This window comes from Protopterus annectens, chromosome 10.part0 (assembly GCF_019279795.1).
Source record: "Protopterus annectens isolate FY-2018-M chromosome 10.part0, PAN1.0, whole genome shotgun sequence".
Lineage (NCBI taxonomy): Eukaryota > Metazoa > Chordata > Ceratodontiformes > Protopteridae > Protopterus > Protopterus annectens.
This window is the reverse complement of record NC_056744.1, coordinates 1,462,158,538-1,462,176,059: the sequence shown is the minus strand read 5'-3', so window position 1 is coordinate 1,462,176,059 and position 17,522 is coordinate 1,462,158,538. Positions and strand designations below refer to the sequence as shown.

Sequence of the window (17,522 nt, the reverse complement as noted above, 5' to 3'; positions counted from 1 at the left end):
ATCGACATGTGCTGACATGGCATCCAGGAACTGGTGCTATACCCTGGATGCTCATGATTGTGAAACTCCCATCATATCACCAGTTGGTCTCTGGAAGGTACCTATAGCTAGTATTCGTAGGCCAACACATACCTTGGTATCCACTGGGATGGGTTCCCCTCTGTTGGTTTTGTGTGTGAGGCATGGCCGGCACAGCTCAACAATTTGCTGCAGGAGGTCTCTGTCCACTCTATAGCGCTCCACTATCTCCAGCTCATGTAGCCCCTGGTAGGTTACCCTGGGTCTGTACACTCTTCTCCATCTCCTCACTGTGGGTTGCTCAGCAGAATTCGCAATATCATCACCCTCAGCATCTTGCACATGTTGGCTTATGATAGCAATAGCAGCCCCTAACATTTTGTCTGACTTAAGCTTTTTAGGTTTTCACTCTTTGTCTACTGCAGTGTTGCAGAGTTCTTGAGAAAAAACATGGGGGAATGGTGTTTGCAGAGTTTAAAGTACTGGGCTGCCTGGGCTAGTCTACTGCCTGTGTAACTGGCTGATTCTGATATATTTCACCTGACAGTTCTGCTAGTTCTCCTTGGTTAACTTCCTACTACTTCTTTTCCTTCCTTTTCCCTTTCTGTTTCCCCAAGGGGCAGCGCCATGCAAACAAGTGCAAACACGCACACATGAGCACACGCACACACACAGGCTTACACAGGCTTAGACGGGTGCACACATGCGCACTCAGGCTTACACAGGCTTACAGTCGTGCACACCCACGCACACGGTGTAAGCACGTTTGCAAGAAATTTCAGATATATCCAGGGCGTACACCTTTGGTTTCTGGGTTTCAGCTAGGACAACTGTAGACATGCCTCTTGCAATCCTGAGCAACTTATGGCAAACACAAGCCACTCTGCTCCAATAAGCTTACAGTCTTTCAGCCATACCCCCTCATTATGTCACCTATCTTCTACTCTACTACTCCCCTACTCCTACACTTACACTCTAGGGACATGGCTCACATACCAGGGAAAATTGGGATTCACTATCCTTATCCTCATTTGCATAGGATTGCCTACTAATGCTTGGTTACATCTCTCAAACTGAGCTTCCCCCCTTAGCAACCACTACTCAGTAGCCATGTTGTCTTCAGCCTGCCATTCACCTGCATGGCAGAATAATCTTTTTATTAAACATGCCTATTTTGGCTATTTTTTAATTATTTTCTGGTTTTTAAAGCACCACATGTTTGCACGGCACTGCACTATACTTAAACATCAGAGATCGGGGGAAAAAAATTATTTTTATTAATTTTCAACCTATAAAAATGCCAATGGCCTTATTGGCATGCTTCATCAACTGGATACATCTTTTATTTGGAGCTGTCATATCTCCGTTTAGCAATTTACAGAATGGTACTCCGTTACCAACAGAGTACATTTCTGCAAATAACACTACTCTTCCACGGACAGGTTAGTGTTTCCTGGATTGCAAATTTACCTCATTTGCATAGCTTTCAGCAGCAAATTAGGTAATTTGCATAACATAACACTGTCCGTGCAAGAGTAGCTTTAGAAGCTCTCATGCACACCCCTGCCGGCTGTTGCTGGATTGCTCGGCAGACTTATTGGCTGTCTGCCGTCATACACTTCTCTTAGACTCCATGAAAGCCTTCGTAAATCTGGCCCACCATCTTTATCATGCTTAAAGAAAAATCAAGTAAATAATCTTATTTGGAAATTCTCATTTAAGAGCCTCCACATTACAATGTTGTTATGCAGAGGTTTTTACATACAACCACACAAGAGCAAGGCTCCAAATCCCTAGAAATGACTGCAAATTTTGAAAGATTGTTAAAAATCTAGTATTAACAACAAGAATCTGAGACAGTTTTCTGTTCTTAATTTGGGCAAAATTCATATATATTTCCATGTATTGTATGAACTACAATGGAGAGTTAAGAGAGAGAAAATAAAACAGGGACAAACAGAAATAGTGGAGACGAGGCCTGAGAAAAGAAGTAAATTCACACACATCATATAGATATCCTTCACTTTCACTCGGTATAATCCTGTACTTCTCCTATTTCACTCTCTTTCTTATTGTATTGTTACTGCCCACTACCAATGCAGGTAACATTCACTGCTGACAGATACTTGCTTTATTTTGCTCCACATCTTTCTTCCTTAATTCTGACCTTTGAAGACTATAGTTAAAATAATGAGGTTTTCACTGCTAAGGCCTTATTTGAACAATTTTGTTTTCAGAGTTGCTATTATTTACAAGGTAGATGAACATTTTCTAGATGGACAAACTGTGATATATCATGTAAGGAGATCCCGATTTTGCAAACGTTTAAAGTAATATGATTTGTTACCTACTTGGAATAATTTTGCTCAGGTACTCAAACCACTGGCGAATTGTGGAATCACCAACTAAGTATATCTTTTTTCCTTTAATGCACTGCACAGCCCTTTCTGAGGTTGGGAATCTTTTCACTTGGCACAACGAGGACATCCAGACATGGTTCTGAACAAACCCAGATGAATTCACAAATGTCAAATGGCGACGCTGACAGTTTGGTAGACTAATATCAGAACCTAGAAAAACATAACATCATATTATATTAAAATTAGTATCAGAATTATTAAGAAGTTGACATAATTTGCAGATTTTTTTTAACTTAATGCAGTAAATGCTAATTTTCAAAAGTCTCCATGAAGCATTACACAGTTATCTGGATAAAGCAGGATGTTGATAATAGGATTCAGTAAAAAGAAACTGCTTGTCATCTCATAATGTGTGTATGTGTAAGTCTACATACACAGCCACACAGATGCACAGAAACACACACACACACAGACACACACACACATATATGGTCTTGCAAGCATGTGTATGGATATGCATCCACACACACACACCACATATGTGAGCATGTTCATACACTGGCATGGACACATACACATGCAAGAGACAGGATTCATAGCCCGGTTGTACAGTATGTAGCACACTTTTACAAAGGAAGAGATTACATGATTTGCAGTTCCTAGCTGCATCTAGAGCTATGGAGCAGTAAGGAAAATAGAGTGGAAAGATATATGTAAAAATGACAGTATAATCAATACAAATGAAGATATACAGTCTAATAAGTGTATAACAAGATGTAAATGTGTGCCTGTAAAAGCAAATCATGATTCATAGTCGTAACATGCATCAGATGCACAGCAAGTTGTGTGTCACTGTAACAGCAAACAGCATATGAACACTTTTGGAATTTCATAGGTTTACAGTTTATAGAAACTGCATTTAGATCTGATAACCACCTAGAAATGCAAACTCCCTTTTTACTGTAACAGTGTTTGGCTGTATTTATCCAATCATCTAAAGGGCACTTAAGCATAGTTAGTGTCCCTGCACAGCTAGAAAAACGTGACCATTTATTCCACAGTCTTGGAATCAGTTGCATGACAAATCTGTCCCTGGTAACAGTTTTATTAAAAAGAACTACATAAAATGGGCCATGCTGTCTTGCATTTCTAGAAGTGACTGCAGTTCAGCACCTAGCAAGCCCTAAACCAAGCATTATTTCCATCAAATATGCTGGGAGCAGCAGCAGCAGTAATCAAACAGCAGTTTGTGCCTATGACCTCTGTACCTTGTGCACATTAGCATGATGCAGCAGCAGATGCACAAATAAAAATTGTACCATTAATGGATTACATACCACCAACCAACCAGTAGTTGACAGTCCATTTTCAAGTGGACAGAGAGGGGAGTTGTTGACGTATCATCTATAAACAAGATCAAAAGCAATGCATTGACTTCTCATGCTGGTGAGCAATAAAGCATGTGCAGCTGTTAATATACTAGCTACAGGGACCTTCAAGAGACAAAGAAGGATGCAATGGGCATATCACAAGCATTGACATACAGTATACTCAATATATTTCTTCATACATTTTCACATGTAGTATGTGTATCTGTTTCCTCAGCATACCATGGAGGCAAACATAACCATGCATGGCTTCTTTGACATTGCTGTCTCCCTTAATTACTGAATGCCATAGGCTAAATCCTTGTAACAGTACAATTCCCCACTTAGTATCCATGAACAACATAATTGTAATAGAAAGGGATACCATTCTATGAACTGCAAGGTAATCTGCAGTGCAGCAGAGTTGATTATCAATGTATCTGCATTGCACCTTTGCAGTGACAATTGCTCCCACATATGGTATCAAATATATCTCCATTTCCTTATATATAAAATCCAGAGGGCTACCTAGATGGTAACTTCAAGAAATGTGGGACTGTGTGTATATATACAGTGGATATAAAAAGTGTACACACCCATGTTAAAATGCCAGGGTTTTGTGATATAAAAAACGAGACCACAATAAATAATTTAAAAACATTTCCCACCTTTAATGTAACCTATAACCTGTCCAATTCACTTGAAAAACAAACAAATCTCTTAGGGGAAAAATATAAAAAATAAAAAAAACGTACAATAAGCTGGTTGCATAAGTGTGCACAACCTTGAACTAATACTTTGTTGAAGCACGTTTTGATTTAATTTTTTGAGTCAGTCCATGCAGGTCATATTGCTTAGGTCTTGTATCCTTTTAGTAAGGTATTGCTGTGGGCATCCCAGTTGTAGCATGTATCTGGACAAATACATATAAATGATTAACCTAATGAGGCTGAAATAAAGGGGGCAATATTATCCCTAGATCTGGACATCTTCCCTTTGTTTATAAACTGTGAAATACAGAAGGAATTTCTTATGACAATGGACACATGTTGGTTAAAAGCTAGGTCACTACCCATACAAGTTCCTAAATATCAAACAACTGGGCCAACTCTTAGGGGTATATTGTCAATGTGGTAGTCTCCTACTATAGATGACTTCCCAAATGATACAATAATACATTTTGGCATTTAGTTTCTGTCCATGATTTTGGCACTAGCTATTTATTAGGGACAAGCCTTCCTACAGGAAGTAAATTTAAAGGACAAGGCTCTCTATTCGACCTTACCAGCCATCCAGTAAAACAGTTCACTGTACCTAGCCAGGTATGTCCAAAGGGCAGTTTCAGGTGTACTCTCCAGTCTAACTAGTGAATCTGGGCATTTTGAGGCAATGTTACAACTGCCTCATATACACAGACAACCCCCTCCTCCTACCACCAAACATTAATACATGCGAGAGATGCAATTATACAGCCAAACTAGAGGCTAAGTTCTCTCAGCCCAAGACTGGTTCAGACAGTGAAGAGGAGAAGGGAAATACTTGCATCACACCACCAGTCTTACATAGACCCATTAAACCAGCACTGGTAAAAAACACACATAAATACATGAAAACATACTCGGACGCTCTAAATAAAAATCTGCAAAACCAACAGAGACCTCCAAAGCAAACATCCAAGCAACCTCCACCCCCTACACAAACCATGAAACACATACTTCACAAAACCAGTGTGCCATGCAATTACAGCCCTTAAGGCAAAACAACATACTCAACATACTAGTAATAGGTGACTCTATAGTCAGACACACTGATATCCCACTCACTAGGCTGAATAAGGAGAAGGTTACTGTTAGCTGCCTGTCGGGTGCCAGGATCTGCCACATAACACAAGCACTCAGGTCATTCCAGAACAAGTACAAGTATGACTCTGTCATTGTCCATGTTGGTGTGAATGACCTGAGCCGTACCTCCCTGGACTACATGAAAAGAGACATGGAAGAGCTCTCCAATCACGTAGCCCAGGCCAGTATGACCCTGACCTTGAGTAGCATCAATGCCCTCATCAAGAATGATACCACGGTATAAAGAAAAAAATCTCAATTTCAACAATTGGCTAAGTTTCTGGTGTCATTCAAAGGGGATCCAGTGTCTGTCCACCTGGGATGACATGCTTGACAAGCCATGCTGCTTCGCTAGAGACAACTTGCACCTGTCACCCTTAGGCTTTCAAATACTGGCCAAGGCACTTGCCACCCCCATAGTGCCTTTTTTTAGGCAAGGCTCAAAAGACAAACCCACTGCCGTAAATAGCACAAGTAGCAAAAAATAGAGGGTAATGCTACTCAATTCCAGAAGTCTAAACCTCAAAATGCACACACTCGAGGCACTTCTCAGTATGGAGAAAATCAATATATGTGCAGTAACAGAAACCTGGTTTAAGGCTTCAGAGAGCACCCCAGCACTACCAGGCTACAACTCATACCATACATTTCGGCCACAGAACCCAAACCAAAATACAAAAGGTGGGGGCGTATCCATATTCATCAAGGATACCCACACCTCCAGGTTAGTGGCACAGCACAATACTTCAGAGATCATCCACATGCAACTAACAATGGGCAAAACTGCAATTCAAATTGTAGCTTGTTACAGAGCACCCACCATGTCCTAAGACCCCCATTCCGCATTTCTGGAGACACTGGGAAACATAAAGGTCCTACCAAACATCCTAATATTGGGTGATTTCAATTACCTAAATATTAACTGGGAGAACTACTCAAGTAATAACTCCCTTGCCCAATTCTTCCTAGAATTTATAAACTCAAATACCCTGGTTCAACTGGTCAACACTCCCACCAGAGGTGACAACATATTGGTCCTGGTCATCACCAACATGGGCGAACGGTGTTCCACACCAGAGGTCAACCCCTCGCTGGTTAGATCTGACCATAAACAAATCACTTTGGATATCCATATTCTGCCCCCACCCCCGGATAAGAAAACCACGTTGAAAAACTTTTCAAAAGCAAACTGCACATTACTTAAGACCGAAGTGGAAAGTTTCAAAGCCCCCATGCTGAAGGATAACACTGTCCAAGCTGCAAAATTCTATACTAATGCATTCTATGGGCAGCTACAAGAATGCATGGATCATGCCATCCCAAGCAAAACCAAACTCACTCCTCCAAGAAAAGGAAACCAGTTTGGTAGACTCCTGCTGTAAACAAGCTATACAACAGAAGGAGGAAACTAGTACAGAAAACAGTAAAATCCCAAGAAGGGAAGACATCCCTGATCAGTATCGGCAAGAAACTATGATCCCTCATAAAATCATCCAAGGTGAGCCTTGAAAGAAAAATTGCCAAGGAATCCAAAGATAACCACAAGGAATTCTTTAGCTAGGTCAAGAATCTAAGTGGCAATGCTCAGATCTGCTCAGAGTTAGTGCAGAATGGCACAAAATACACAGAACTGACCGATATCACCAACATCCTGGCAGACAGATTCAGCGCAAGCTTCACCCCCTCTCACCCCCAAAAGGGCCCATAACCATACTACAAGAATGTAGAGTCCCTGAAATCACAGACACTCAGGTTAAAACAGCCCTCTCCAAAGCCAAAAACACAGCATCAATGGGATCAGATGGTGTCCCAGGCTGCGTCCTACATGAGCTAAAAGACAAACTAACCCCTCACCTAAACACACTATTCAAACTCAGCCTCTCCACAGGCTATATACCCATAGAGTGGTGAACAGCAACGGTTATTCCACTCCACAAAGGTGGAGCCACAACAGACCCTGGGAACTATCGACCTATCATCCTGACTAGCTTGGTCTGCAAGGCTATGGAGCGCATCATCATGGAACTCATTAACAGAGACATTGGGAACCTCCAAACACTGGACACTGCTCAGTTTGGCTTTGTTAAGGGCAGATCATGCCTCCTAAATCTGGTGGACTTCTTTGAGACAGTTACCAAGGATATAAATGAGGGAAAGGTGGTACACACAGCCTACCTAAACCTCACTAAGGCCTTAAACACCATTCCCCATTCTGGTATTATAGACAAGCTCACCAGCCTGAACATAAACCCCTACATCTCAAGATGGGTTGCCAACTGGCTCATGGACAGAACCCACATGGTGAAAGTTGTGGGAGCTAGGTCTGACTCTAAACCGGTTACAAGTGGCATTCCCCAGGGCTCAGTCCTAGGACCCCTCCTGTTTGGCTTATACTTCTTAGAGGTACAGGCAAGCACAAGAGGACTATGGCTGACCACGTTCGCAGACGACTGCAAACTAGGGGCTATAATTGACTCTCCGGCTGACACAGACATCCCCCAAAAGGGTCTCACTGAGACGGATACCTGGTGTCAAAATCATGGCCTCAAGCTAAATGCCAAAAAGTGCATAGTCATCCCCTTTGGAAAAAACAAAGTACCCACAAACTACCACATAGATGGTAGTCCCCTAAATACGGAAGATGTAATAAGGGATCTGGGGACCCAGGTAGATAGTAATCTCACCTTTGATAATCATATTGCCAAAGTGGTTAGAAAATCCTTCTATGTGGCCCACCTAATCACAAAAGGGTTTGCATCCAGATCAAAAAATCATAAATTGCTACCTGTCCTATCACCACTGAAAGGCACCCCTGTGGAGTACACCACCACTTGTACGTACTGTGACAAAAGAGAAGTGAAAACCCCTGTTTCACATGTGTTTTTCCCTAAAATAAGATAATTTGTTTCCTATAACATCACCGGTAACATTAAATAGCATTGCAGTTAAATAAGACACAGGACATACTTTCAAAGTCAGCTTGTGTTATGAAACTGTTATGTATTGTATGTGTTACTTCCATGTATTAAAGAGCATTTCTTTTACCGTGGTTCCAGCAACACTTTTTCTGATTTACTGTTATGCATTGACATACATTTCAACTTTCTCATAATTACAGGACTAGATAAGGGTGATCCTGTGAAAGGCAGTAGTAGTTCGATTAACACTTGGCATTTGGGACCCGCTCAGGACTTACCTTTCAAATGGGGAAATTATAGGATTGTGAAATGTGCCTAGCACAGTTGCTTTCTGGATAACATGCAGCAGAGATCAACAGAGACAATCCTGTAGTGGATGATCAGATAAATATTGTGTGGCATGAGAGAAAAAAGACTGTAATGAATCAGATTTTACAGAATAACAGTATCAAATTTAGCAGCACATGAAGGCCTGCCAGAATATGTCAAGAGTGAGTGAGTTGTTTGGAACCTGGTTGCGATAATACATAAGTACCATTAGTTGTTCTGTGATAAATACTTTAAACTATTTAAGGTCACAGGCAGTCATATTTCATACTGCCAAACAATGGTGTAAGACAGACAATCAGTCTTGGGCAGTATCACCGACTATTGTAGCATGGACATGCATACTTTTATACCCACCCATCCACATACCTATGTGCAAACTAGAATATCATCATTTCTATTTTTGGTATGTCTTTGGCATTTGGTAGGAAACCTCAGACCCTTAGCAGAAAAACACCCACACAGATGCAGGGAGTGCATACAGACTTCACATGGAAGGCACCCCAGCTTGGAACCAAACCAGAGAACTGATAATCATGAGACATTTGCACTAACTGAGGCACGATCTGCTGCTATAGAAAACAAATCCTAAAAACAGCTGTTGCCACAAGTTTATACTGTCTTGCCTTGAAGAACAACACCATGACCTTAGTTACCAACCTGCTCCATCTGTATCATCACTAAGTTGATCAATGAGCTGCAGTGGGGAAATTCTGGCTAACAGGGACATTTATGTACCCTACAGAGACAGTATTACTGCAAATGCTGCTTCTATGGTTTGTGTAATTCATTCTTGCTACAGCATTGATTATACTGTACTCTTCCGAACTAATTCTAAAGTGTTCATTAAAACTGAAGCCTAGAATACTTAAAAGGCAGAGCAAACACTGCTCCATTGTTACAATGTAGCTTAATCACTGTATTGAGCTTGTATTCAGTGCTATGTTTACACAAGTTATATATGAGAAAATATTTAAATTGAAAAGTAAAGCAAAAAAATTGCTTTACTTGTTTGAGATAAAGCTTTTTTTTTCTTTACATTTAAATTTAATTGTGACTCAGAGCATCAGGCAGTTATTGTCTGACCTGCTAGCACACAAGAATTTGACATCTCATTAACTGATACTGAGACTTATGAATGAGTTAAGAGTTCATAAGTTCATAGGTTCATAGGTTGGTACTAAGCTATCAGCCCTAGGGTCTGTACAAGCCTAGCCATAACAATTCACTGGCTATTTCTTCCTACAATATTTACTCCCCTGGACCCCTGTCTACCAGGGTGACTGACATGTTCCCTGGGGTAAATTTCCTATCTCCCATCCAGTTGTCAAAGTTCCTTTTGAAGAGGGTCAAGCAGGCGCTCTGCTTGACATGTATGGGCAGTCTATTCCAGAGAATGGGGAATCTCTAGGTCAAGAACCTATCCCTCCAGCATGTTTTATTCATTGTGATAACAAGGTTTAGGACCCTGAAGCATGTGGCTGTGATGGATTGGGATTTCTTTAAGTGTAGCATGTTCAACAGCTCTGGGTTTGACATGGCCTTGTATGTTAAGCAGAGATCACCTCTGAATAGACAATATGCGACAGAGTATAGCCAAAGTTTTTTTAATCGGTCAGTATAGGGCATCTGCTTTAGACCTGTGATTCTTTTAGTGATGCGTTTCTGCGGCCTTTCCAGTTGTTGCAGATGTCTTGTGAGGTACATACCAAATGGGGCATTGTACTCTATGAGTGATCTAATAAGGGATGAGTACAGTGGGACAATGGCCTCCTTTTTTCTGGATGAATAGCCCTTATTGATGAGGTGTGCCACATAGAAGGATTTCCTGACTGTTGTGGAGATGTGGTTATCGAAGGTGAGACCACTGCCCCCTGTGTTCCTAAGTCTCTTATCACACTTTTGGTTTTTAGTGTACTGCCACCTATGTGGTAATTCATGGGTATGTGTTTTTATCCCAAAGGGGATAAGTGTACTCTTCTTGGCATTGAGCTTAAGCCCATGGATCTAGCACCAAGCATCTTTTTCTGTAAGACCCTTTTGTAGAATATCCACATCATTTGAGGATTCAGTAATGGCTCCCAGTTTGCATTCATCTGTGAAGTTTGTTAGCCAGAGTCCCTTAGTGTTGGCCTGTACTTCAGAGAAGTAGATGCCAAATAAGAGTGGTCCCAGGACTGAACCCTGAGGTACTCCACTTGACACTTGCCTGGTGCTAGATTTGGAGTCAGCTACTTTTACAGTGTGGGGTCTGTCAGTAAGCCAGCTGGTGACCCATTGAGTGATGTAGGGATTTATGCCCAGCTTAGTAAGTTTATCTAGGATTCCACAGTGGAGGATGGTGTTGAAGGCCTTGGTGAGGTCCAGATGGGCTGTGTGGACTGCCTTACCCTCATCCACAGCTCTGGAGACTGATTTAATGAAGTCAACAAGGTTTAGGAGACACAATCGGCACTTTGCAAACCCAAACTGGGTGGGGTCCAGTGTTTGAAGGTTGCCAATGTCTTTGTTTATAAGATTCATGACAATATGTTCCATGGCCTTGCAGATCAGGCTCATCAAACTGATGGGATGGTAGTTCCCAGGATCCAAGGTGGATCCCCTCTTCTGGAGTGGAATAACTGTAGCTGTATACCACTCAGTGGGCATGAAGCCCGAGATGAGGCTATGATTAAACATGACACTTAGGTGAGGTACCATTTCATTTTGTAGTTCATGTAGTACACAGCCTGGGATGTCATCTGGTCCCATGGATGCTGTGTTCTTAGCTTTGGAGAGTGTAGCTTTTACCTGTGTGGCTGTGATTACCGGAATTTGGCAATCTTTCGATATTGAGATGGGCCCTTTAGGGGGTGAGAGGGGGTTGAATTTGGCACTGAATCGATCTGCCAGGATATTGGCAATGTGCTTGGGATCAGTATATTCAATGCCATTCTGTTGTAGCTCAGAGCAGATCTGAGCATTGCTATTTAGATTCTTGACATAACTATAGAATGCCTTGTGATTGTCTTTGGAATCTTTGGCAATTTTATTTTCATAACTAGCTTTGATGGATTTTATGAGAGATCTCAACTTCTTACTGTGGCTGGTAAGGGAGTTTTTTGCTTTCTGGGACTTTCCTATTTTCTACAACAGTTTCTTCTTTCTGTTGTATAGTTTGTTTATGACAGGGGACCACCAGACCGGCTTCCTTTTTTTGGAGGAGAGCGTCTTGGTTTTATTTGGGATGGCACGATTCATGCATGAGTAGATGTGCTCGTACAGTGCTTTAGTGTAGGATTCGGCAGTCAAACTTTCAGTTCCCATCTGCATGGGTGTCATGAAGTTTGTCACTTCTGACTTGAGTAGCATGAAGTTGGGCTTGGAGAAGTTTTTTACGGATGTTTCCTTACTGGGGGTGGGATGTGGATGTCAAAGGTGATTAGTTTATGGTAAGGTCTATCAAACAAGGAGTCACCACTGGTGTGGAGCATTGATTTCCCATGTTGATAATGACCATGGTGGGACTATGGATTAGTTGATCCAGGGCATTGGAATTTATGAATTCCAAGAACCGTTGGGCAAAGGTGTTGGTACATGAGTAGTTTTCCAGTTAATGGCAGGGTAGTTGAAATCACCCAGTATTAGGGTGTTTGGTTGTATCTTAATATTTTCCGGTATATTTAGAAAGTTGCAGTGAGAATCTTTGGGCATGGTAAGGGATCTGTAGCAAGCTACAATTTGGACTGCAGTCTTACCTAGTGTTAGTTGCACTTGGAGAATTTTGGATGCATTGTGTTGGGCAACTAGCCTGGAGGTGTGAATATCCTTGGTGAATATGGACACTCCTCCACCTTTAGTGTTTTGGTCCTGGTTTGGTGGCTGAAAAGTGTGGTAAAAGATGTAGCCTGGTACTGTAGGGATGATTTCTGAAGCCTTGAACCAGGTCTCAGTTACTGCACAGATATCAATGTTCTCCATTTTTAGGAGTGTCTCGAGAGATTGCGTTTTGAGGTATAGACTTCTAGCATTGAGTAGCATGAATTACCTTTAGATTTTGCATACTTGTACCTGTTATGGTGGTGGTTATTATCCTTTGAGCCCTGCCTAAAAACACACAATAGGGGTGGCAAGAGCTTTAGCCAGTAACCTGAATCCCAGGGGTGACAGGTTCAGACCATCTCTGGCAAAGCATCATGGTTTGTCAATCATGTCATCCTAGGCAGACAAATACTGTATCCCCTTTGAATGACATCAAAAGCTTAGCCAAATTTTGAAGTCAATCATTTTTTACTTATACTGTGGTATTATTCTGGACGAAGGCAGGATGCTACTTAGGGCTAGGGTCATACCTGCCTGGGTCACATGATCCAAGACCTCTTCCATGTCTCTTTTCATGTAGTCCAGGGAGGTACATCTCAAGTCATTCACTCCAACATGGACAATGACAGAGTTGTATTTGTACTTGTTGTGGAGTGACTTGAGTGCGTGCATTATGTGGCAGATCCTGGCACCTGACAGCCAGCTGACTGTAATTTTCTCCTTGTTCAGCCTGGTGAGTGGGACATCAGTGTGCCTGACTATAGAGTCACCTATGACTAAAATGTTGGGTACCTTGCCTTGCCTTAGGGGCTGTTGCGTGGCACACTGGTGTAGCGAGTTATGTGATACTTTGGTTGTGATTGGTGTTTGCGTTTCAGCTTTGGAGGTCCTTGTTGGTTGAGCAGGTTAATGTTAAGGGCCTTCACATATGTGTGTTTAGTGTTGTATGTGTGGGTGTTGGTGGTGAGGGTTTTGAAGGACTATGTGTTGCTTGAGTTGTACTGTGGGTGTTAACCTTCTCCTCTTGATTGTCTAGCAAAATCTTGGCTGGAGGGAGCTTTGCTCCCAGTTTGGCTATGTAAGTGCATCTCTCACAGGTTGTAGTGTTGGGTGGTATGAGGAGACAGTTGTCTATGTACGTGAGGCAATTGCTGCATTTCCCTAGTATGCCCAGATTCTCCAGGTGGACAGGAGAAATCACCGGAAGCTGACCCTTGGACATGCCTGGCTAGGTGCTTTTTTTCCCTTACCTTGGCAAGGTACTTTGCAATTATAGGGTGTTTAGTGCCTATGATTAATTTCTCCTTATTAACAAGGAGAGTTGAGTGCTTGTATCAGTTTAAGGCTTCCTAGTGCTTTCCAGCAGGTTTTAGAGCAAGCGCTAGTCACAGTGACTCTAACCAGAAAGATTCAGTGAGGGGGTAAACTAAAAAAAATCAATATGGTTGCAGTTTGGGAAGACAAAAAAATGAAATGATGTTATTGTTTGATTACTTACAAAATGTTTGCTTTCATCATGATCAGCTAGAAAAAGAAAGAGATGTCCAATGTGTCAGTTTTTTTTATCAAATTTTGTAAAAAAAAAATCATATCCCTAATGGTAGAAGGATCACTAAAACAAATAAAATGTAAAAAAGGAGAATGGAGATGCAAATTTCTGTTTTTAGATTAAATTTCTTAGATTTAAAAATAACCCAGGAAGGAGCCCAAATACTATTGTCATAGTAGTAAAAGATCAGTTTGCACTACTTAGATGATCTTCAGATCAAATAATAGAAGGAAAAAATCAATAATCTTTAATCTACAATTATTTATCATGTCTGAAAGTTTGTCGCATAAAATTATGGCAACTTCAGGGAACCAGTTTAAATTTAAACTATCATTGTAATTGTTATACTAAACCCTTTATGTATGATAGAAAAAAATTAAATTATATAAAAAGAAAAGTCTTGGAAACATAGTCATCTTAAGCATTGCAATTCTCAGTAAAAAGAGAAGTAGAAGATAACATAAAAATATTTAACTTAATGTAATTCCAACCACTAAGAAACATTAAATTGTCATAGCATACCAAAATAGTTTAATGATTCAACAGCAGATGTCTGATGAAGTGAAGAAATATCAATTAAAATCATTTTGAGTAGACTAGAAATAGATTCTACTTATAGTTGGATATCCATCAAAGCATACCAAAGATATTAAGATTGTCCAGAAAAGTCAATCTGAAAACTATTTAACAAGACAGTAAAAAGGTTACACCTCATGCCTGACTTCATTGGGAAATGATTGAAAAAATGCGTGCTTACAGAAATCAAAGTAGAGGGAGAATCATACAAAATATGAATGCTGCCCAATAATGTGGATAAAAACTGTTAAGATATTGAAGTGGAATTAGTAACATATAAAGAACAAAGTTAACTTCCAAATAAAAAAAAACTGAAACATATAGATAACATCAAACAAAAAATGCCAAAACACGAGCAAAATATATCACTTTGGCAAAATAATAATACAGAAATTGTTCAAAAGAACAGCTAGAAGTGGCAGTGAAATGCCAAATCAAATGTCTGGCCAATATCTGGATGTGTATATGCATGTACACGCACACACACACACACACACACACACACACACACACACACACACATATATATATATATATATATATATATATATATATATATATATATATATATATAAAACATAAACAAACAGAAACATTCAGCAACTGTTACAAAGATATGATATAGTAAGTGCTATCCAACAAAAAGACATTACTTCTTTGAACAGATTCTCTCTGTTCCCCTCCACATGGTATAGTCAGTAGGAAAATAATGTAACACTGGACAGAAAAAGATGAGTAAGATAGCACAACACAAATGTTTTTACTTTGCATTTTGAAGATACCCATTGACATCTCTGGGACACATTTTCATTCTTTGGAGAAAACAATGGGAAAAGGCTGCTCATATGAGCTAGCAAAACCAAAAAAAAAAAAAAAAACAGGGATTCAAGACAGGTTCAAATATACAGCAGGATAAACACTGCAAGTGGGCAAGACTATGTGGCCCATGCAGCAGATAGTTTAGGAACAGTCAGATAGAAGCAGTAGCTGTACAAAGTATAGTGCTATAGAACCGGGCAGCACAAGCAATAAATATGTAATGTCTGTTGGGTAGCTCTGAACATAAATGATTTGAGCAGTTTCTTGCAGCCAAAGTCATAGGGCTTGATCACGGCTGGATATGATCTATGACTACTCAAGTATTATGGCATTCCCAAAATAATAAAAATGACAAAAATCCACCCAAGAGACTCATTGTCTTACGTAGAGGTTAGATAACTGAACTATACTGATGTTCTTAGAAGAATAAGTTACTGAGATTCGTATACAGTTACATATGTTATAGTAAAATTGTTTTAAATGAATTGTATAACTGGGAAAAAGAGAATATTTGCCAAAATTGTTTGTCACATTAGATGTAGAATCTCTTTTATCGTGTACATCAAATGATTATGGTTTAGAGGCTTTATGTGACTTCTAAAGAGAAAAAACATTTCTCACATGTATAGAGATCAACACAGTTTGTAAGTTTGTACAATTAGTACTGGAGAATAATGTTCATATGTTTTCAGATGTAATTTATCTGCAATAAAATGGGGGTGGCCATGGGGATGCCGGGGGAAATAGATATGCCAGTTTGGTGTTATCATAATGGGACCAATGTTATATAGTTAATAATAATAATATTTATGTAACTCATTTGAAATTTTATAAGAGATTTGTTGATGATATATTTATTATATGGAATGGAACATTTAATAATTTTAATAATTTTTATTACATTTAAATGAATATTTCAACATTTTTGAAACTCAAAGAAATAGCATCTGATATAGACATTAACTTCTTGGATTTCAACATTTTTAAAAATTTGTAAGGTAAAATGTCTAATACAACATATAAAAAGTTTAGTATATGAAACATATGTACATAGAAGTAGAATGCACCTTGAGCATATATTTAATAATCTTCCAAAGCAAAATAGGACATTACTGCACTGAAGGTTCGAAATCCAAGAAGCAAGCAAAACAAAGTGAAATAAGGAGATATCAAACCACCGTGCTGTAAAAACACTTATTTAATAAATAAGTGGTTTTACAGAGTGGTGGTTCAATACCTCCTTATTTCACTTTATTTAATAATGTTGTGAAGTGACAAATGCAAAGGGAATTCTAATGAAAATGAGGCATTACACCAAATTCATGGTTTAAAGTTAGATTTTAAGGGCATGTGTTATTCAACTAAGCAATTACATAGAATAGAAGAGAAAGTGATAACAGAAGAAATGAATGAAAACAGAAAAAAGCATTTTTCTGATAATTACTATAGGAAAGAAACAAGAAAAGAAAATAATTTAAGGATGACTATAACATACAATGAGCACACCAAGGCAGTGGAAAATATAATTAAAAAGCATTAAAGAGCAGTCCTCTACTAATGAATTAAGAAAGGTGCTAACACAAACAAAAAACTTTTTTTTCTTATAGGAATGTGCATAATTTGAAACACAAGCTGTATTATAAGGAACACGTATGGCAGAAGAATATCTATTCAGTTAAAAAATTGGAACTTATTCTCATACTTTAAATGCTAACATGGTAAATATAGATATAGAGAATAAAATGCCATGCATCCAGAACTGGTAGACCACTCTCACTAAAAATGCTTGCAGTCTGTGATGCCATGAATTTAGTTTACATTACCTTGTGCAAAAAATGTTTTGTTTGTATATAGGTTAAACAACAGAAATTTAAAAGAAAGGATTTGTGATCATATACCAGAAGTTAATAGATGTATATCAACTAATGCTTTGTTTAAACATATAA

The 17,522-nt window shown here is 39.5% G+C and overlaps 1 protein-coding gene across 2 annotated transcripts in view; it reads right to left on the bottom strand.

Annotated features, from left to right (window-relative positions):
• LOC122813653 (NXPE family member 4-like) overlaps positions 1–17,522 on the bottom strand; it is a 254,660-nt gene that overhangs the window by 21,709 nt on the left and 215,429 nt on the right. Inside the window, exons 3-4 of one of the 2 annotated variants that reach the window (XM_044086091.1) lie at positions 3,716–3,782; positions 2,370–2,588 (exon numbers count right to left, since the gene is read on the bottom strand). In XM_044086091.1, the coding sequence (XP_043942026.1) occupies positions 2,370–2,505 (136 nt within the window). In that variant the 5' untranslated portion in view covers positions 2,506–2,588; positions 3,716–3,782. The remainder of the gene's footprint in view (positions 1–2,369; positions 2,589–3,715; positions 3,783–17,522) is intronic. The other variant, XM_044086090.1, reaches the window with a different exon arrangement.